The following is a 21,408-nucleotide window of genomic DNA, read 5'->3' as shown; positions in this document are numbered from 1 at the left end:
GGAGAAGGTCGGCGGCGGCGGCGGCAAGCCCAACGGAGTGGTGGTTCGGCCGGCGACGGAGGCGAGGCTGCGGGGGAGCGGCGGCGGCCGGCCGGGGTCGGACATTCAGTGGCTGGTGGCCGGTGGCGGAGGCAAGAAGAAGGGTGGTGTTAAAGGCCGTGGTGAGGTGGCGGTGAGGTAGCCGCCGGCGGGGGCGGAGGATGAGGGGGCGAGGGCGGAAGAAGGTCGGGGAAGATAGAGAGGAGGAAGAAGCTGATGGTGGACCTTGGTGGGCCTCTAAGCCATGGCTTCTATCTGGCTTCCACAATCAAATAGGAGCCCCTCTAATGCACTTGCCAGATCTGATCAAGGCAGGTTATTTTTGGACACGCCGGATCAAATATACAACCAAGAGGCCTATCAAGTTGGCTCACCTCGTTTAGTTTTTAACCAGCTCAATCCGTAATGTCTATTGAAATTCTTACACCATTTTCAATGAGATATTTCATATTTATATTTTCTAGAATGCTACATAAGCAAGGGAGTGTTTAATTCATAGTTGAAATAAAGTCACACAATGCATTGTTTCATTCTTTGTTGTTTCCTTTGCTACATGCAAGACACAAACTATCTTGAAACCGTGTATATAGGATTTCATCCCTATAAAACGCATCTCACCCCTCTCCTCATTTACTCTTTGCCTCGTCACTAAAGCCGCTAACATGATACTCTATTTGGTGAGAATAAAACTTTCATTGAGAATGATCAAAAACAACTCTCACCCCTTTTAGGCATTTACTCCGTACCATCCATTAAATGCCAGAAAGTCAGAAGTCTCTCGTTCCAAAAACTGCACTGACTATTCCCAGTCACTTCCCTAGAGTAACCCTAAACTATCGCATCAACTTAACCAACCACACAGTAACGATAGAGCTTTCAACTTCCTAAGAATAAAAAATAATGTGACGACCGCACAATATATATTTAACATGCAACCATCCATTTCTCTTTCTAACATATATATAGCATCTTCATGTGGCTATGAGTCCCTTTGTTCACCCCTCCTAACCAAATCATCATCCCCTCTCTCGCAGATTGAAAGAAGTCGATCAACACCACCTGAGAAGATGCCGTACGCAGCCACGAGGACGTTGCCGCAACAGCATACCCGCATCACCACCAACGGGAAGGCCGCGCCGGCGTGCCCGGGGCATGCGGGGGTGCCGGACGAGGCAGCGCAGCACCACGAGCACCCGTTGGCTGCGGGGCAGTGTTGCTCGGCCATCGTGCATGAGATCGCAGCGCCGGTGGACGAGGTGTGGGCGTTGGTGCGGCGCTTCGACCAACCGCAAGCATACAAGAGCTTCATCAAGAACTGCCAGCTCGTGGACGGCGACGGTGCCACGGTGGGATCGGTGCGGGAGCTGGTCGTCGTGTCCGGGCTGCCCGCCGACAACAGCCGCGAGCGGCTCGAAATCCTAGACGACGAGCGGCGGGTGATTAGCTTCCGGATCCTGGGCGGCGAGCACCGCCTCTCCAACTACCGCTCGGTGACCACCGTGCACGAGGCGGCAGCGCCGGACGGGCCATTCACCCTTGTGGCCGAGTCCTACGTGGTGGATGTGCCGTCAGGGAACACGGCTGAGGAGACGTGCATTTTCATAAATACCATCATTCAGGCCAACCTCCAGAACCTCGCGCGCAAAGTTCTGCGGTAGTAGCTTGTGACGTCAGTGTCGTCGCACCAGAAGCACAACTGATCCTTGCCGACCGAGCTGGGCAGCCATTGGATACCTCCACAGTTGGTCTAACGGTTTCTTAAGTTGGTACTGTCATGCATATTTTTGCAAAAACAAGTTATTTGTAGTACCTTCTAAATTTGAGATCTTTTCTTCCATACTATGCCATACTCGAAAAAGGTATTGTATTGTATGGATCCATTATATTATTAATATTAAGACTAGTAGTGTAGCTGCATATATATATGCATGTATGTACCTTTTCTGGTATACTTCTGGAATGACGATGGGACTAGCCAGATATTTTGTCCACCCAATTCTTGTCATTGCTACCGTTTTGAGTAGGTGCATGTGCATGTAGAAGTAATTAGTGATAAATATGGTTAATAAATAAGAAAAAAATATTATTTCATATTTTTGTTAATCTTTTTGAGTTTTTCTAGAGTAACTTTGTTTAGGAACGGAGAGAGTGTGGGTGTGGAGCACCAACCGATAAAATCGAAAAGACAAGTTGCGCCACACTTTCTTGCACAGCCGCCCTGCACGCGCCACTTCCAAAGCCGCCTCACGGCCTCAACCTCAATCTAGAGGAATCCGGCGAGGCCATTTGAGCCAGGTGAGCCGGCGCAATGCGCATACAGGCTCCAGGGGACTTGAATTCGTGTAGAAAAGAAGCGGAAGGGAATGCTAGATGACTGCCATGGCTTCACTAGTACGGATATTGTAACCGGAACCACGAATTCAGGACTAAAGATTCCGACTTTTATAGCAACCGGGATTAAAGGATCTGTCACGCTAAAAAAAGAAGGCACTCTGTGGGACTTGAATCCGAGACCATATACTTCACACATAGCTTCATTACCACCCCATCTACACAATGCACATGATTCTAATTGGGATGCTATACTTTTGAACTAACCCGTGGAGGATCTTTTAATCCGGATTGGTAACACCAACCGGGACTAAAGGTTTGGACTTTTAGTCCCGGTTGGAGTCACCAACCGGAACTAAAGAGCCCTCCCGCTTTCTGGCCGTTGGATCCGGAACTAATAACTAGATTAGTCCTGGGGCTAACCGTGATCGGAATAAATGTGAAAAATGAATGAGGCTTTCTGTATTAATAGAGGGTTTCTGTATTAATGCTTCGTGATGCTGTTTTTGACGTAGGTGACGTTTGCTCGTCCATTTTCTGTGTCGGCCAACGCAACTTTGAAGGCCTTTGAAACACCGAAAGATTGAGCGCGACCGACAAATTAAAGTCCTATGCTACAGAGCGCTGGCAAGAGATGGAACGGACAAGTGAAGTATACGGCCGCACTGATGCATCAGCTTGACGTTGAGTTTGTGATGCTTATGCATATGCATGATGAGTTGCGAAATGGATCTTAATTTCAGGGAAAAGAAAGTTGTCCCGTACATGATACATCGATCGCTTTGTCTCTGGGTTCACTGGCTGAGCACAAGAGTCCGATCGGCGGTCCACGGCCGGATCCGGTGGGCACTCATAGCGTGTTGTACTAAAACATTTTCTACTTCATATGAAGGTACACAATTCTTCTGCGTATTTTAGAAAAAACTGTCTAGAAACATCTATTCATGGCTTTATGCGAGATTCAACGAAGCAATCGCAGAAGTCCGGCTATCATCTTCTTCCTCCGACCGTCCTCCGCTGGCCATCCTCCGCCCCGGCCGACGGCTCTCGCCGCCCGCCCATCACCCACCGCCACCTTCGATCTCCCCTTTCCCGACCTTCTTCTCGCCCTGCCGCTGACCACCGTCCACTGGATGTCCGGCCACGTGGTCATTGTAGCTTCGAAAATCTAAAACTCTAACCTCCGCCACCTCAACCACCACCCGACCATCGACGATCTCGCCGGCGGTCGCTCCCCCACCTCCCACCACTCGCCGGCGGTCGCTCCACACCCCCTCCCCCTCCCTAGCTCGCACTTCCGCGGCGGCATGCTCTCCTACCTCAACCATCGTTAGCAAGTAGAATTTTATAATTTTTAAAATATGTTGCCACATAATTTGTCGATCCCGCTGACTCTTATCCAAATGAATCTTGAGCCATTTGGTGATCCGGCGTAGACGTGTAGTAGGTCCCAGCACAGCATGACACATTTGTGGCGGCTCCCTCTCACTTCATGCGGCTGTGGCCACGCCGCGTCTGCTTGTCGCTACAACACGTCAACAGTCAGCAACGTGCCTCCGTCTGGCCGTATCTTCTTCCGCTTCGGTGTCTGGTGCGTTTGTTCTGCGAGCGACACCGGTGCGAGATGGCGTCGGCCGGGGACAGCGGCGGCGCGGCGCGCCGTGACCTCGTCTGCGTGACGGGCGGCAGCGGCTTCATCGGCTCGTGGCTCGTCCGCCTCCTCCTCGACCGCGGCTACACCGTCCACGCCACCGTCAAGAACCTCGGTAACACGCTCCCTCTCTGCTCTGCGCGCCAGATGAAATGGAGCGAGATTATCTCCTGTTCTTGGCGGATTTTAATTTTCTCCCCCTTGCAGATGATGAGGGTGAGACGAAGCACTTGCTGGCCCTGGGCGGCGCGGACACGCGTCTCCGGCTGTTCCAGATGGACCTCCTGGACCCTGCTTCCGTCCGGCCGGCGGTCGAGGGCGCCCGCGGCGTCTTCCACCTGGCGTCCCCGTTTATACTGCAGGCTGAAGACCCAGAGGCATGCTATTCCTTCTCAATAATCCCCGATCGATGCATATGGCAGCTTCAGAATCCCGTCGCTCGAGTAGGTAACCCTTTGGTTCTGCTGCTCCAGAACGAGCTCCTGGAACCGGCGGTGAAGGGCACGCTCAACGTCCTGCGTGCCGCCAAAGATTGCGGAGCCGGCCGCGTCGTGCTGATGTCGTCACAGGCGGCCATGCTGCCGAACCCCGACTGGCCCGCGGACAAGGTCATAGACGAGGACTGCTGGGCCGACGTTGAGTTCCTCAAGAAACTTCAGGTACAGATTGAAACCTGGAGACTGTTGCTTCTGAATTCTGACTTGTGCTATGGTTGAGGCCTGTGCTGCTTTATCCTCTGAGCTGCAGCTTTGGTATAGCGTATCCAAAACACTGGCAGAGAAGGCTGCATGGGACTTTGCTGCAGAAGAGGGATTGCAGATGGCTGTGCTCAATCCAGGGATGGTGTTGGGCCCGATGTTAACACCATCAGTTAACGCCAGTCTCCAACTGCTGCTGCAACTTCTGGCAGGTCGGTCAGTCGCAGCATTAGATTAGAGGCTAGGACTACGAGCCATGGGGCACTTCATCTTCTGATTGCAACTTAGCAACGAATGCAAAGAATGCCTTCTCAGAGTGCAAACTACCCAGCAGGCGAGAAGCTTGATTTGGCCGACATCTACATTGGCTGCGTCGATGTGAGAGACGTCGCACATTCTCTGATGGTGTTGTACGAGAACCCATCAGCACAGGGACGCCACTTATGCTTGGAATCCATTGAACGCTTGGTCGATTTCACCAACAACATTGCTGATCTTTACCCTGAACATCGGGTTCAGAGGTGATACGTCCCTAAGAACATCTTTTGATTCTTTGACCGGATACAATGTTTCTCCTCCATTTGCTAACGTTTTCTTTCACATCAGAATCCGGGAGGACAAACAAGGCTGGGTGGTGAGAGCAAAGGACCCTTCCAAGAAATTGATCGGTTTGGGTGTTCGTTTCACTCCATTCGACAAAACCATCAGAGACACTGTTGGTTGTTTGAGGAGCAAAGGGCTTATCTAGCCTGTAAACTGTGCTCTATATGGAAAACTATTATACAAGAGTTCCCTAACTCAAATAAACTGCTAAAATGCCTATACATACATGTACGATGTTTTCGTGTGCTTCTGTAATTCAACCTGTTTCCCTATATCTAATTACCCACCGTTGAATCCAAAAATATCAAACATCTATCATCATGTAAAGTTTGATATAAAAACTTAGACAAGGAGGAACAAAAAGGTTAAATCAGCGTATGAATACTTGGGGATTGCAGGTTCTGCAGATATTCATACACCGATTTCTCTCTTTTCATTTCTCCTTACAAAAGTTTTTGTGTTCAACTTTAAATTTTACATGATGGTAAATGCTTGCATGCTTGCTCTATCCATTTATATTTTAAATTGGATTTTCATGCACATTTAGAGGTGCTATTGTACGTTGGTAGCACGGTAGCACCAAATGGATTCTCTTAGACTACACAATGGGAGCAAATCATCGCCTCCACTATGGTGGGCGGTAGCCATGCTCTTTGTCTAGCCTGCGAGTGTAGTCTCTGGCAGATTCATACTTCTCCTAGTTTTTTTAAATATTCTATGTTACATATTCTAATTTTTAGTAATAATAATTTTATTCTTTCTATAATATTTCTTTGAATGTTGTTATATAACTCTTCAGTCATAAATTAATGCTCATATACTTCTCCGCTCATAAATTTATGACAATTTGAATAAGACACGGTTGAACTTTTGAAGATTTGAACATTATCAACATCAAAATATTTAGTTGAAAAATATGAAATCACATGTGTCTATTTGTCTTGAACATCACTATTATAATCCCATACATGTGCTAACTAACACTATAACTATATTTCGATAGAAAAATTATGGTCAAAGTTGCACCATGAAGACTAAAAGAGTCAAAAAATCATATTTTTTTACTAAAGGAAGTAATTATTGGGGTGTCTAATGGTACATTTTGGATTGTTTTTGTGTGCAATTTTCATTGTTCTTATAATGCATTTTAATTCATCTAATTGTACATTTCTATTGTTTTGATAATATATTTAAATTATTTTAGCATTGTATTCCAATTGTTCCTCTGGATCTTTAAAAGTCCCATGTCATGTTTTACTTTGAATTGTTTCACATATAGAATTTATTAAATTTTCTCTTGTGTTATATTTAGAAGAAAAATTTAGAAAGAATAACACTAGGAACATTTATGCAAATGTAAAGGCACAATAGGGCGGAACTTGATTTGTCGAGGGGTCATTGTGGGGCAAGCTATTCACTAACCTACGTGGTTTGAAGTTTAAGGTCCGATGGTGGACGGCCTACTATGTGAAAGGGCTTAAAAGGCACCTATGATGTAAAGTTTGAGGGCATTACCTCATCCGACATCAGGGAATGAGTTGCAATGTGTTCGCTCACGAGTAAGAGGAACCGGTTCCGTGTGAGAGGTGTGGCGGTGGGTGGCAACCAGCAGGCACCGCCTAGGCGGAGGCTCCCACAACGAGGAACACATGCCTAGCTACCGAATCTCGTCCACATTCATTCCTCCCCACCATGATCTTGTTATCCTCAACTTACTTGTGTGATTTGCCTATACGCTTCCCATTGCCCCCATCGAACATTGCTCCACCGTGTTGTCTAATGACTACTTCTCTTTGTATTTACGTTAAAATTCCATGTAAAAGGTGTACCAGTTGGTGGCATCTAGCAGGCACCGCCTAGGCGAAGGCTCCCACAACAAGCAACAACCGAATCCCATCCATATTCATCCCCCTCCATCGTTATATATCTTCAACTTCCCTATGCCTCGCATATCCACTTTCTATTGTCCCCATCAAGCATTGCTCCGCTCACCAAGCCTACTTCCCCAACATCTTCAGCGCCTCCCCCAACATCATTGTCAACCACCACATCATCTGGTGTACTCATTGCCATCCACCCCCATCTCAAATTCCATATATTGCGTGCCTTTTCGATAAGGCTCCTTCGTTACCAACCCCTTCGGATCCAACGCTCCTTCACCGCCTCCGCCTCATCATCCCGCCTATCGCGCTCACGCTCCACCACTATCAGATTGAAGACCTCTTAAGATATTCTTGTAACCCTTGTAAGCCACCAAATCCCCGATTCCTTTGTGGATCCTAAACCCACTAGATCCAATCTTGAACCCTAACAACACTGAAGACCTACTCGTCATCAATCACGATTGCCCATCAACCGAAATAGAAGGTTTGCTTTCGTTCTCACTTCATCTCTATTCTTACTTGTTTCATTCCCTTCCTTTCCAGAACATGTGGGTTGTTGCATTAGAGAAAACGAGATTCCTCTCCTTTAGTTTTTTATTATTTTAAGCATATTTTATTTTATTTTTAAAATTTTCCACAATCTCCAAGGCTCTATGTTAGGTTTGCAAGTGCAAGTACACTTCAATTAGGTACATTTTATAGAAAAAGGCTACAATGAACGTTGGACTAGATGTTACCATGGACATCCACACTCTTCCATTCTTCTCAAGTCATCACTAGTCATCAAATGGCACATGGTACAACACTACTGCCCAGTACAATATGATGCTAAGATGGCATCAATCTCCCTTACTAGGTACACTAGTATTGATTTATTAATTATCAATTGCTGATGTACCCTATTCGCATGCAGGATCTCATGCTCCTTTTTTGTTGCATTCATAAATATATCATCAACATTTATATTTCATTAGTCTATCACAAATATATCATATGCGCTCAAAGTTGATATCATGTCTCCTATTCTATTGCCAACAACCAAGAAGCACAAGTTGGCTTATTTCATTTTGGGCATGTACTGCATACCATCCATTGAAAACCGAACAATCAAAACTCCTTATCCCAAAACTACACCAAACCCCTAAGCTATCATATCAACTTACCCAACCACACATAGAAATACAGTGGTTGACTTCATAAAAATAAAAAATAATAAAAATAATGTTATTACTCAGTACACACAACCTCCATATAGCTACGAGCCCCTTTATTTCTTCATCCCTCCTAATCCAACCCTTCATCTCGTCTTTGCAGAGAGAAATAAGTTGATCAAGAATGCCTAATACAATGTCGGACACCACATCAAGGATGTCTTTGCAGCAGCACGGTCAGATCACGACCAATGGGAGCGCCATGTCGGCATGCCCAGGGCACACGGAGGTGCCGAAAGAGGTGGCGCGACACCATGAGCATGTGGTGGCTGCGGGGCAATGCTGCTCGGTCGTGGTGCAAACGATGAAAACGCCGGTGGACGCGGTGTGGTCGTTGGTGCGGCGCTTCGATGACCCGCAAGGGTACAAAGGCTACATCTCGAGCTGCCACCTCGTCACTACGTGAAAACATGTATATTGGTAACGGGCATAGATGACCTTTGGTCACGGGCAAACAGCCGTTACCGATCTGACGTTACAAATGATCGAACAAAGGTAACGGGCAACTGCCCGTTACTGATAACACGTGTTTGTAACGGGCGTCTAACAAAGACCGTTACCAGATGTAGTTACCGGTCATCCTAAATGGCTGTTTCTCTAGGCCCACAGGGACTTTTTGTAACGGGCAGAGACACACAGCCCGTTACAGAACCCAAAGAAACGTAACGGTCTTTTGCATGCTACCCGTTACAAATACATTTTTCCACGTCTCCTTCTGGGCCCACTGGTCAGTATTTGTAACGGTCTGTAAGTAATGACCGTTACCTTTAAGAAGTATCCGTATCGTCCTTAAGCTAAGCCCGTTACAAATGTTACACGTAACGTGCCCTGAATCGGGGCCCGTTACCTTTGGACCATATCTGTAACGGTTCTTTCAGTATGTAACGTTCATTAGTTAACGCCCGTTACTCTCGGATCTCACTATGTATCGTGCTTTAGTTAACGCCCGTTACTCTCTGATCAGTTGTTGTAACGCACTTTAGTTAACGCCCGTTACCTATACGTAGGCCACCCCTACAGTAACCAGTTCTTTTCTGGCTGCATCCTGGAACCAGCCAGGATTTGGCAGCCACCAGCAAGTACACATCACAAACACATTCTCATCGCATATATACACAAGCAAGTAGATATCATGAATATACACAAGATCACATCATTCCTCATCAGACATGCAACAAGTTTGAAGCCCTGAATGCAACAAGTTTCAAGTGTGTGGCTAACAATGAACTCACTGTGCATCATAAATTTAGAAGGCGCTATAGAAGTTGCCCTTTGGGTCGAGGGTCTCCTTAAGAATGAACTCGCACAGCATCTCCCGGACCGGCTTTAGATCTTCTATAGAAACTGTTAGGGCAGCGTTGAAATCCTGCAAAATACAATCATTATGAGCTCATACAAGTACAAATCAGTTTCTAAAATCAAAAGAACAATATGAGCAGAGACAAGGCTGAGCAGTATATACTTACAGCAGCCTTTTTCATTATAGGTATGTCACCGACTAGTCTTAGCATATTGAATGCCACATAGAATCCACATAAAAAGGTCCCCGATGGCTGTTGAGCGCACTGCAAGAAGGTACCAATATGACAAGTTAATGCAGTAACCAAATAGGTAGGAAGGCACCATAAAAAAACCTCAATCTTACTTTAACATCTATCCTGTGCGTGAGTTTAGGTTTGGTTTTTGGCCTTTTCTTATTTGCTTTCATCATTTCTTCCATGCGCGCATCAAAGGCCCTGCATGATCAGCAATACCGATTAGAAACAGTAAGAGATCGATATTTCGTGAACAAAACCTACAATATACTGACCAGTTCACAATATGTCGGACGTCCGTGAACTTTCGACCGGGAAATAGTTTAGCTGAATCTAAATACCAAACCTCTTTGTACTTCATAGAGATGATCACTGTTACCCAGTGGCCACCGGTGTTGTAGGCACCCACCACATAGTCGTTCTTCATAGCATTTTTAATTGCTTGTGTTACAGTGCTAGGCTGGTGAGAAATCACTGTGGCGGTGAAAACCTGTGGGTCCAAAAACGCAACACTGCACTGCATCTCTGCTGCATTCTGCATCATTTTCCTACAAATAATCCAATTGTTAGCATGCATGAACTTTGTGGTCAAAATTAAAGAAATATATTTTTTTGCTTTGAAGGGACTTACAATGTCCACAACCTCAAGAAGCTAACATCCAGAGCACCTAGGGTTATAAGGTCGTACACGTCATCGAATGCAATGTTTAACATTAAATCACCATCACCTTCAAAGTAGGCTTGAGGCACCTTTGCTGGAAAGCCAAGTTTATCCTTACTGTTTTCCATGACGTAAGCATGCAACCTGGCACAATTTGGTCCAGCAGCATCTAAATCCGCTTCTGACAACATAGGCACACCAGGCTTGTATTTTGGATTCTGTGTTGTCCAAATAGCGTTAACAAGCTCATCTTTAGGCAGAGGTTTCCTGGCCTCCTTCTCCTCCCGTGGTGACTGCTGCTCAGGCTGAGATTGGCTGCGCTCTCCCTCCTGTTGTAGAGGCTCCGGTTGTGGCTGATGCTTAGGCGGAGATTGCTGCTGCTGCTGCTGCTTCTCCTGCTGCTGCTGCTGCTGCTGCTGCTGCTCCTTTTTTTTGCAGATCTGCTGCTGCTGCGGCTGAGCCTTCTCTTGCGGACGCTGAGCTGCAGTACCTGCATCTGATGCTGTACCCCTGCTACCTGATGCGGTTCCAGAGTTGGGCTGTCTCGTCCTGGGTGGTATAAGGATCCTATGCTTTGACCATTGGATCCTTGTACCGAGAGCCTCACCTAAGGTTGTTATCTCATCCCCCCCTACTGGCACAGGCAGACGGAAGTGACTCGTATTGGACCACACATAAGTAGGTTGCACCACTGCATACCCTTCCTGCACCGGTACACAATGGCAAGTCTCTTGATATGGATAGACAGTGGCTACTGCGAGCTCCAAGTTATGCCCGGTGCCATCCAAAAGGCTGCACTTGGTTGGCTCTGTCAGCTTATCTATTGTGTCCAGCATAGATGATCGACTGTCAGCTTCGTTCTCGTTGAATGGCCCATGGTCTTCCCCGCTGCCACGCACATCTTCTTCCGCACTGACACTCGCATCTTCTTGCTCGCTGCTACCGGTGTGTGTTGGTTGGGTAGGACACAAAGCATCCGGTATAACCACGCCTGCTTGTCTTAGCATGTTGATTACTCTGATGGCTGTTTCACCAACTATCTTTTCCTTCTCCGCATCAGACCTCTCCTTCGTCTTCTTCCTCTTCTTCCTGTACATTCCAGCAAACTCTTCACCAAACCCTTTACCCCAGCCAACTGAACTAGACACGCCTCGGACCCGACCTCGATGCTCTGGATTCTCAAGTGCCGCGGTGAGGATATCATTCTCCCTAACCCCAGTGAAAGAACCATCACTAGCCTTAGATGCAAGGTCTTTCACCTTATTTGCTAGCCCCACCACCGCAGGGTTACTGAATGTAATGTCCCCGCTTCCTTCACTAGTGCCTTCACTAGTGGTCATCCTCTTCGCCGCCCTTGCCCGCAGATATGACCTCGAACGTCCAGGAAATTGGTCCCAAGGGTTCTCTTTTCCTTCTCTAGCTAGCTTTGCATCCTCCTCCTCCCACTCTTTCCTTTTACCATGATAACCTTTTCTTCCCGTCTTGTGTGGCTTATTATGCAATGCTCTCTTATCTTTCATCTCCTGGCTCACTCGCTGAAAAAAAGGAGAATTGGTTTCCTGCACAAACACCTCCCAGTCTTCTGGCTTCAAAAAGCCATGCTTCTCAAAGGGAGACTCCTCCTGCCTCACATAATTTCTTCTTAAATGGGCCTTGAACCGCCGTTGCAAGGTTGCAATCTCTGACATAGCTGCCTTAATTGCCTTGTTGCGAACAGTTGGTTCCAGATTGGCTGGGTACTCTAGCTTTTCCAGCAATGCTTCGAATAGCTGTTCCTTCTCAACTGGTGACAGATCCTCAAGCTTCCTGTTGATTGACACCCTCTCCCGAGCAATGAGGCCACAGACCAATACAAATCTTTCCCTTGCAGCATCTGGGGTAGGCCAAAATTTTTCATCAAGTCCAGTTGCAGTCAACTTGTCTTCTGGCCATTTGGTTTGTGTCCTTGACCCGCGGGTTCGAGTACTACTCGCAGCAGTCTGCGCTGAGTGAGCCTGTGAAGAACGTTCACCGTCGTTGCGCTGTGATGATGCACTACTGTCACTACAGGAGTTTGTTGGTGTGGGAGACTGCATAGATGATATGTCAGGTTGTCAGTAGAGCAACATAAGCTAGACTAAAACTGTAAACCAAAAAAGCTAATATTACACTAGAAATCAGTACAAGTCCTAAATAAAATCAGCATAGACATACAGGTAAAATTTTACTTAGTATAGAGGTTGGGGATAGGTGCAAACCATTTTGACAGGGTGGAGCAATGCTTATGTATGAAGCAAGTTCCTTCAACTGCTTCCTTGTCCAACTTCAGATCCAATGAATTGTGGGTTCCATGTGTACATGCAACAAGAGGATAAAGCAATCACTTAGTATGATTATCACAGCAAAAAACAATGTACACTGTAAATAAGCTTCAAACAATTCCATGGCTGACTGAATGTGGCCATCAACAATCATCCATCAAAACCACAGTCCATCAAATAAAAATGAACTACTAAGGCATGCTCAACTAATGCAGGTAATTCCAGGAGAATAATTCTATGTGCATTGACTCTAAACAACAGCAAAGTAGCATATCTCCCTAATCGAACTTGACAGGAAGAGCACATTGGGTGGCCGAGCAGAGAGAGGGCGTTGGGGGTTGAAGCAGCAGTAACCTCTGTCGCGAATGGCGGTTGGGAGGGGCTGGATCCGCGTCGCCTCGTTGCCGAGCGAGGAGAATGGCGGCGACGGCGAGCGAGGACAGTGGCGGCGGCGGGCTAGGGCAGGACCGTCGCGGCGAAGGCGAGCGAGGACAATGGCGGCGACGGCTGGCGAGGAGACTGGCGGCGACGGCGGGCGAGGAGAGTGGCGGCGGCGGGCGAGGGCAGGATGATGGCGGCGATGGCGAGCGAGGAGAATGGCGGCGACGGCGAGCGAGGAGACTGGCGGAGGCGGGCTAGGGCAGGAGAATGGCGGCGACGGCGAGCGAGGAGAATGGCGGCGACGGCGAGCGATGAGAGTGGCGGCGGGCTAGGGCAGGTGAAAGAGCGGCGAAAGGGATTTCTTTGAAATATGTATTGTCCCCTGATGACCATTTTGTAACGGGCTTTGTGGTAACGCCCGTTACTGATGTCAGACCATAAGTAACGGTCGTTTTAGTAAAGCCCGTTACTGACGTATACCTAGTAACGGGCATTGTGGTAACGTCCGTTACTGATGTGAGAAGTAACGGTCGTTGCAGTAAAGTCCGTTACTGACGTATATTTAGTAACGGGCGTTTTGGTAACGTCCGTTACTGATTGCAGTTACAGAATTCAGCAGACTACAGCTCTCTTGCTGAACTGATGCAGAATATGTACAGAATTTATATATATCTAGTGCACAACATGTATAGTATGTCAGGAGAATATATAGACATCATATATTACAAAAAGGATTCAAATTCCACCAATACACAACCTATATTACCAAAAGGATTGAACTTCCACCAACACACATCCTACATTACAAAATTAGGATTCAGCAGACATCACTCTGATGGCTTTTTCTTTGATTTCTGGATATGGATTTTTTCATGATGGTCGGTTCGCAAGTACGGTGTTTTGTCAGTTGCCACGAGTCGGGGCATGTATGAAGTGTCAAAGGATGGAATTTCATCAAACTGGTTGTATTCCTCCTCCTCAACAACATTGGCAATCCCAACAATCCTTTTTTTTCCAGGCATAACCACACACCAGTTCTTCCTTGCAAGGTCAGGTACATAGAACACTTGCTCAACATCCTTGGCGAAAACAAACGGTTCGTCTTTGTAACCAAAGACCCGCAGATCAACACTAACAAACCCATATTTATCCTTGCTCACACCTCTCTTCCCATTGACCCATCTGCACCGAAACAAGGCTACCTTGAAACCTACATAATCAAGCTCCCATATCTCCTCTATTTGACCATAGTATGTGGCTGCCTGCATGTCATTGTCGACGGCCCGTACACGCACACCACTGTTTTGATAGACGCTCTTGGCATCCTGGGCCATGGTGTAGAACGTGTATCCATTGATATCCATTGCTTGGTATGTTGTAACAGTGAATAATGGCCCCACTGCTAGTTTCGTTATCAGATTGTCGGTTACAGCTGCGCTGCATCTCTGGACATAATCTCGGAGCCACCAGCTGAAGCATTGCATGTGCTTCTTTGCAACCCAAGCCTCACTACGGGCAGGGTTTTCTTCACGTAGTTGTTGCATGTGCTCGTTGGCAAATGGTGTAATCAGGTCAATCTGTTGTATCACGGTGAAATGAGCCATGTTGAAGGCATCTGGATCCGGAGTGATTGACTTTTTCCCCATGGTCCCAACACCTGCAAGCCTACCTTCATGCCGTGAATGAGGCACACCAATGGGGTTTTGGGGGTCCATATAACCCATGGCCCACTCCACTGCTTCGATGGTCCCATAGCCACGAACCATGGCTCCCTCCGGAAATGACCGGTTATGTACCAATGATTGAGGAATCCAAAGTACCTCTCATATGGAAACATCTGATGAAGGTAAGATGGGCCAAGGAACCAAATCTCCCTCGCGAGGTGTGCTGTTAGATGGATCATGAGATCAAAGAATGTTGGTGGGAAGGTAGCTTCAAGCATGCATAGGGTCTCGAAATGCCTCCTCTCTAACTTCAATAGTTCTTCCTCATCAATCACCTTCTGTTCTATTGCATTGAAGAATAAACACAAGCTCGTGACCGTGTCGCGAACCTGTACTGTCTTGATACCTCTAAGTGGCAACAGGAAGAAGAGCTGTCATCAACACATGGCAATCATGAGATTTCATCAAGTTGAAATTCATTTCATGTCCTTCACCGACACTAGCCTCTTGAAGTTCGATGAGTAGCCTGAAGGTACTTTCAAACCATGCAAAACTCACAGAATTCTTTTCTCTCTGTCTTTGACAAGGTGGTTGCAGCGACGGGAAGGTCCGTCCCCGTGTCTGTTTCCTCTGCATAGAGCTCCGGCCTAATGCCCATATCTTTAAGATCCTCCCTTGCATTTTTATGATCTTTTCCTTTCAACTTCTGTTGTAGCAATGTTCCACAAATGCTTTCACACACATTCTTCTTGATGTGCATGTTGTCAATCGAATGACGCACATCCAACAGCTCCCAATACTCTAGCTCCCATAGAATTGATTTCTTGTTCCAATTCCCTTTCCCATCTTCTTCTTCTTCACCATCTCGTTTCTTCTTTTGACAAGGATTTTTTCAGTCATTTTGGGTAACTCCTCGATAGTTTTGATGTCCTTGACTTGCAAGAGGATCAGATCTCCAGTCACATGCAGAGGCGCCGCTCGATGCTCCTTTTCCCCATTAAACTGACAATCCATCTCCCGGTAGGGATGTTTCTTGCTGAGGAAACGACGGTGCCCCATAAATGCGAATTTCTTTGAATTTCTTAGCCACAATGAGCAAGTTTCTTCCAAGCAGTGCGGGCAAGCTGCACCTTTCCTTTTACTCTGGCCGGAGAGGTTGCGATGAGCCGGGTTTGTCGTTGATGGTGGTGAACAACATGGCGTGCAATGTGAACTCCTCACGCCCGAACTCATCCCAACTCCTTCACACCAGGCTTCCAAAGTGTCTTCAAGTCATCAACTAGTGGCCTCAAGAGACATCAATACGGTCGCCAGGTTGCTTTGGCCAAGACAATATTGTCAGCATCATGTATTTCCGTTTCTTGCATAGCCAGGGTGGAAGGTTGCACATTGACAGCACGACAGGCCAGGTGCTATGTGTTGAACTCTGGTTACCGAAAGGGTTAACGCCATCTGTGCTCATAGCGAACCGAAGGTTTCTGCAATCATCAGCAAACCACTTAAAGTGGGAATCAATGTTACCCCATTGTGCTGCATCTGCGGGGTGCCTAAGCTTGTCATTTTCCTTCTTTCGGCCTTCCTTATGCCAACGCAAGAGTTGGGCCTCCTTTCTTGTGGCGAACCATCTTTTCAACCGGGGAATGATGGGAAAATACCATGCCACCCTCACAGGACCCCCTCTGTTAACCTTCTTCTTGCCTCCGATCTCCACGGGCACGTTCCCGTCATCAGCATTATCGTCTCCACCATCTTTTTTCTCTTGTACCGATCACACCCACACTTGGGCACTTGTCAAGGTCTGCATAGTCTCCATGGAAAAATACACAACTGTTCTTGCATGCATGAATTTTTTCAACCTCTATTCCCAGAGGACAGATTATCTTCTTTGCCTCATAGACAGACTCGGCTACTTGGTTTCCCTCAGGTAGCATGTCTCTAAGCAGATCCAATGTTGTTTGAAACTTTTGTTGCTCCAACCATGATCTGCCTTAAGCTGCAGAAGTTTTAGATCACCAGAAAGGCGAGAGTACTTCTGGCAACCAGGATAGAGGGGTTTCTTTGAATCTTCAATGAACTGCTTCAGCCTCGCTAATTCAGAAGTTGTGTACACTCCTTGAAACTCAACATCCGCACCATTTGATCAACATTGTGCACACGTTGCAACACCTCACCATCATCGAAGCCCGTAACTTCTTGATCAGTCATATCATCAGGCCTCCTAACAAAGGTGGGAATGGTTCATTTTCCTCAAAAACTCCACCTTCATCAAGGGCTTCATGATGGCATCGCGCTGCCCCTTCATTAAGGCCTTGACCATGGTGTCGCGCTTCCCTTCATTTAGGCATCCTGCTTCGACTTCATTAAGGCCTTCCTCACCATGTTTGTTCCAACACGTGTAATTTTTTGTGAAACCACGTGTGATCAAATGATGAAAAATGTTGTCCCGTTGTCCGAACTTCTCTGGTTGAGACAATCTATACAGGGGCAATACATTGCCTGAACACCACGGTTTCTCATATCCGCCTCTGCTTGACCTAGAAAACCATTGACCCCGGTTATGAAATTGTCCCAATCTCGGGGCTGTCTGTACATCCAAACCCGATCAGCAGCTGCCATCTACAAGTTCAATGAACAAGGGCAATTTCCATACATCAAATGAGCATAATTCATCACCAAAACCGATGAGTAAGAGGATTAGGACAGCAAACTTCAATAAAACGGGGCAATTTCCACCTTGAGGAGGACCGTCTACGAGCGCGCCCGAGGAGGAGGCGGCGTCGCGGCCGCGGCCGCGGCGATGGAGTGGAAGAAGGGCTGCTGCTTTGGACGACGGCGACGGCGCGGAGGACACCGCGGTCGACGTCCGCCGGCACCTTCGGTGACGCCGGCGCGGAGGCAGCAGCAGCAGGACACGTCCAGCAGCAGCGCCGCGCGCTCCAGCTTGACGGCGGTGGAGGAGCGCGGCCGAGGAAGCGCCGGTCGCGGCGACGGCGCGGGAGGACGCCCCCCCCGGCTGCTGCGCCTGTCACTTCGGTAATGGGCATCAACGGATCACACAAGTAACACCGCTCTATCGGTAACGGGCATCAAATGGTCATCGGTAACGCGCGTTACGAAAGGCGACAGGTCGTAACGGTCCTTAAACGACCGTTACCGATAAGACAGTGATCGGTAACGGACATTAAGGGACCGTTACCGATAGTACACTTTTCGTAACGGACGCACTTTAACGACCGTTACAAAGTTTTTGGTGTAACGGTCCTTCATCACGGCCGATACCAGAAGACATCATCGGTAACGGGCGTTGTGGTGGCGAGTTCGGGTCAAGCCTGCAGCGCTTATGGGTAACGGGTGCCAAACAACAACCGTTACAGATGTTGCGGGTTGTAACGGGCTACAAGTGTCCGTTACAAATGCTGCGTGACCTATTTGAGGTTTTCACGTAGTGCGTGGAGGGTGATGGTGCCACAGTGGGATCGGTGCGGGAGCTGAATCTCATAACCGGATTTCCTGGCAAGAGTAGCCGCGAGCGGCTTGAGATCTTGGACGACGAGCAGCGGGTGATCAGCTTCCGCATCCTAGGCGGCGAGCACTGCTTCTTCAACTATCGCTCTGTTACTAGCGTGCATGAGGTGATGTCGCCGGATGGGCCACTCACCATGGTGGTTGAGTCCTACGTGATGGACGTGATGCCGGGGAACACGGCCGAAGAGACGCGCTATGTTGCAAACACCATCATTGGATTCAACCATAGAAACCTGGCCGAGTGGACATGATGTACTAGTACTGTAACTATCCATGCTGTCTAGCTGCCGCACACTCCACGGCTGGGCTACTGTTTTTTCTCTTCTTTTTTAGAGGAGGCTACATGGATCATGTGTGTAATGTACACTTTTGCAAAAGAAACAAAAAATATTGCATTTTATTCTAAAAAAGTAAAGTATTGTATTGTATTATATTGATGTATTATGTTATTAATATTAAAGCTGGTATTGTAGCTAAGTGCATGTGTCTCTTCTTTTATACTTCTGGATAGGGATGGATAATGAGCCGGCTCGACTTCATCTAGCTCGTTAACGTAATGAGCTAAAATCTGAGCTCGCCTCGGCTCGTTAAAAGCTTGAGCTGGCTTGCTCCAGCTCACGAGCCATGGCAAGCAAACACAGATGCAAATCGCAATGCAACAGCACAGCCAAACATACATTCCCTAGAAAAGTTAATATGCTATTTCACCAAAAATTACCCAACTCATGGTATTAATGGGAGAAACGTATTTCACAAAAGAGGAGAACACGCGGAGAACAAGGATCGGAAGAGTTAGCGAGGGATGCAGCGCGCGGGCTAAGCCTCGCGCAACGGCCGCGCATGCTGCGCTCGCCACGCCGTCCGCTCGCTGCGGCACGCATCGCCCGTAGGTCCCTATTAGCTCTACCTGCTAGGCCTGATGTACATGTACGAATACGTAATCTGGTGATCAATACACAAACTGTGTGCGTGGTAACAACGGAGCAACAATAATGGCATGGCCGTCGGCCTCAACCCTTTATGTGCAGCCGCGTCGTTCCCGCCAAAGACTAAACGTGCCCCCGGTCCTTTTCTCCACGCCGGACCTGCCATCAGACCATCGCTACCATGCCGGCTTGTGCGTTTTTTAAGCAAGAAGAAATCGGTAGCTGCTCTCCTCTCTACTATATATTGCAAGGAGGAACGAGAGTGGCTTGCATAGAGGTAGCGGCACACGGTCAGGCAACCACAAGTCAACGACGGAATGGAGGGTGCCGGAGACGGCGCTGGTGCCGGCGGAGGCCGCCGCCTCGTCTGCGTGACGGGCGGCAGCGGCTTCATCGGCTCGTGGCTCGTCCGCCTCCTCCTCGACCAAGGCTACACCGTCCACGCCACCGTCAAGAACCTCCGTTCGTAACACATGCCCAACTCATCAATTGCACGCGTGAACGGCTCGATACGAGGTTTGCAAGCTTGATACCGTCAGGTCCTTCTACCTTCTTGCAGAGGACGAGGGCGAGACGGAGCACCTGCGGGCCCTGCAGGACGGCGCGGGCGCGCGTCTCCGGCTGTTCCAGATGAACCTGCTCGACCCGGCCTCCTCCATGCGGCTGGCGATCGAGGGCGCCCACGGCGTCTTCCACCTGGCGTCCCCTCTGGCACTGCGGACGCGAGATCCGGAGGCAACGCAGTTCTTCCTCTCTGCATGATCTATCATCCCGTGCTGTTGTTGTGTGTGTCGTCGCAGTAACCACGCCGGCCTCTCTCTCTCTCATGCTGTGACTCTCCCGCTGCTCGCAGAAGGAGCTGCTGGAGCCTGCGGTGAAAGGCACGCTCAGCATCCTCCGCGCCGCCAAGGACTGCGGCGTCGCCCGTGTCGTGCTCATGTCGTCCAAGTCGGCCATGGTGCCCAACCCTTCCTGGCCTGCGGATGAGGCGATAGCAGAGGATGACTGCTGGGCTGACGTCGAGCTCCTCGAGAAACGTCAGGTTTGTTCTCAAGCTGCTGGCTACTTTCATGATGTATATATATACAAAAACGTGCTCAGCCACTGTCGCGAAAGATGATCATACGGAGAGGGCATGTACTTGCTGATTCATTTCTTCGAGGTGCAGCTTTGGTACAACGTCTCTAAAACATTGGCGGAGAAGTCCGCGTGGGAATTCGCCGAAAAGGAGGGCTTGCAGTTGGTTGTGCTGAATCCAGGGACGACGCTGGGTCCATTTTTCACGCCGTCGGTCAACACCAGTCTCAACATTCTGCTGCAGCTCCTGAGAGGTTTGTCATTTGCATCTTTGTTGCAGATCTGCAAAACGATGAACAGATGGAACAAAATACTTCTCTGACGGTGCAAATTTTTTGTACCAGGCCAGGAGCTTGAGCTGGACGCCGTCTACACGGGGTGGGTCGACGTCAGAGATGTGGCGCGATCTGCTATGGTGCTGTACGAGAACCCATCTGCGCAGGGGCGCCACCTGTGCTTGGCGTCCATGGAACGCTTGGTTGATTTCACCGCCAAACTTGCCGATCTGTACCCTGAATTCCCAGTCCACAGGTGATCCACTTCTGAGCACATCGTGCTTTCCATCATAAGCAGCGTTATGCAATTTTTGCTAAATTCTGCTTCTACTTCAGAATCAAGGAGGACAAACAAGGCTGGTTGATGAGGGCAAAGGACCCCTCCAAGAAGTTAATCGATCTGGGCGTTCGTTTCATCCCATTTGATCAGACCGTCAGGGAGACTGTGGATTGCTTCAGGAACAAAGGGCTCATCTAGCCTGCAAACATGTCTGGTTGTATGCTTTGTTCAGGAAATAAAAAGTGCTGTGCGATAGCCTTCCAGCTCAAACAAAAATGAAATGCCAGAATGCATGGACATGTCATCATGGTCATCAATACTCGATATATGTTTGCCATTGTCTCTTCTTAATATAGTTCTCTACTGGC

At 48.2% G+C, this 21,408-nt stretch overlaps 4 protein-coding genes across 4 annotated transcripts; all 4 read left to right on the top strand.

Annotated features, from left to right (window-relative positions):
- Positions 1-1,106: 1,106 nt before the first annotated feature.
- LOC112895145 (abscisic acid receptor PYL5-like) lies at positions 1,107-1,697 on the top strand. Its single transcript, XM_025963023.1, has one exon. It carries the CDS (start codon positions 1,107-1,109, stop codon positions 1,695-1,697), a length of 591 nt encoding a protein of 196 aa, XP_025818808.1.
- Positions 1,698-3,914: 2,217 nt separating this feature from the next.
- LOC112891787 (cinnamoyl-CoA reductase 1-like) lies at positions 3,915-5,601 on the top strand. Its single transcript, XM_025958747.1, has 6 exons — positions 3,915-4,136; positions 4,229-4,398; positions 4,495-4,680; positions 4,769-4,931; positions 5,054-5,240; positions 5,326-5,601. The coding sequence occupies exons 1-6, from the start codon at positions 3,995-3,997 to the stop codon at positions 5,465-5,467; spliced, it is 990 nt and encodes a 329-aa protein (XP_025814532.1). The 5' UTR covers positions 3,915-3,994; the 3' UTR covers positions 5,468-5,601.
- Positions 5,602-8,552: 2,951 nt separating this feature from the next.
- On the top strand, positions 8,553-18,733 carry LOC112891797 (abscisic acid receptor PYL5-like). The gene is made up of 2 exons (XM_025958756.1): positions 8,553-8,810; positions 18,404-18,733. Exons 1-2 carry the CDS (start codon positions 8,553-8,555, stop codon positions 18,731-18,733), a joined length of 588 nt encoding a protein of 195 aa, XP_025814541.1.
- A 992-nt stretch (positions 18,734-19,725) lies between these two features.
- LOC112891791 (cinnamoyl-CoA reductase 1-like) lies at positions 19,726-21,327 on the top strand. The gene is made up of 6 exons (XM_025958751.1): positions 19,726-19,870; positions 19,968-20,143; positions 20,262-20,450; positions 20,577-20,739; positions 20,830-21,016; positions 21,097-21,327. Exons 1-6 carry the CDS (start codon positions 19,726-19,728, stop codon positions 21,236-21,238), a joined length of 1,002 nt encoding a protein of 333 aa, XP_025814536.1. The 3' UTR covers positions 21,239-21,327.
- Positions 21,328-21,408: the final 81 nt, after the last annotated feature.

The sequence above is a fragment of the Panicum hallii genome, chromosome 5 (genome assembly GCF_002211085.1).
Source record: "Panicum hallii strain FIL2 chromosome 5, PHallii_v3.1, whole genome shotgun sequence".
NCBI classification, from domain to species: Eukaryota; Viridiplantae; Streptophyta; class Magnoliopsida; order Poales; family Poaceae; genus Panicum; species Panicum hallii.
This window is presented reverse-complemented; position numbering and strand designations above follow the sequence as displayed.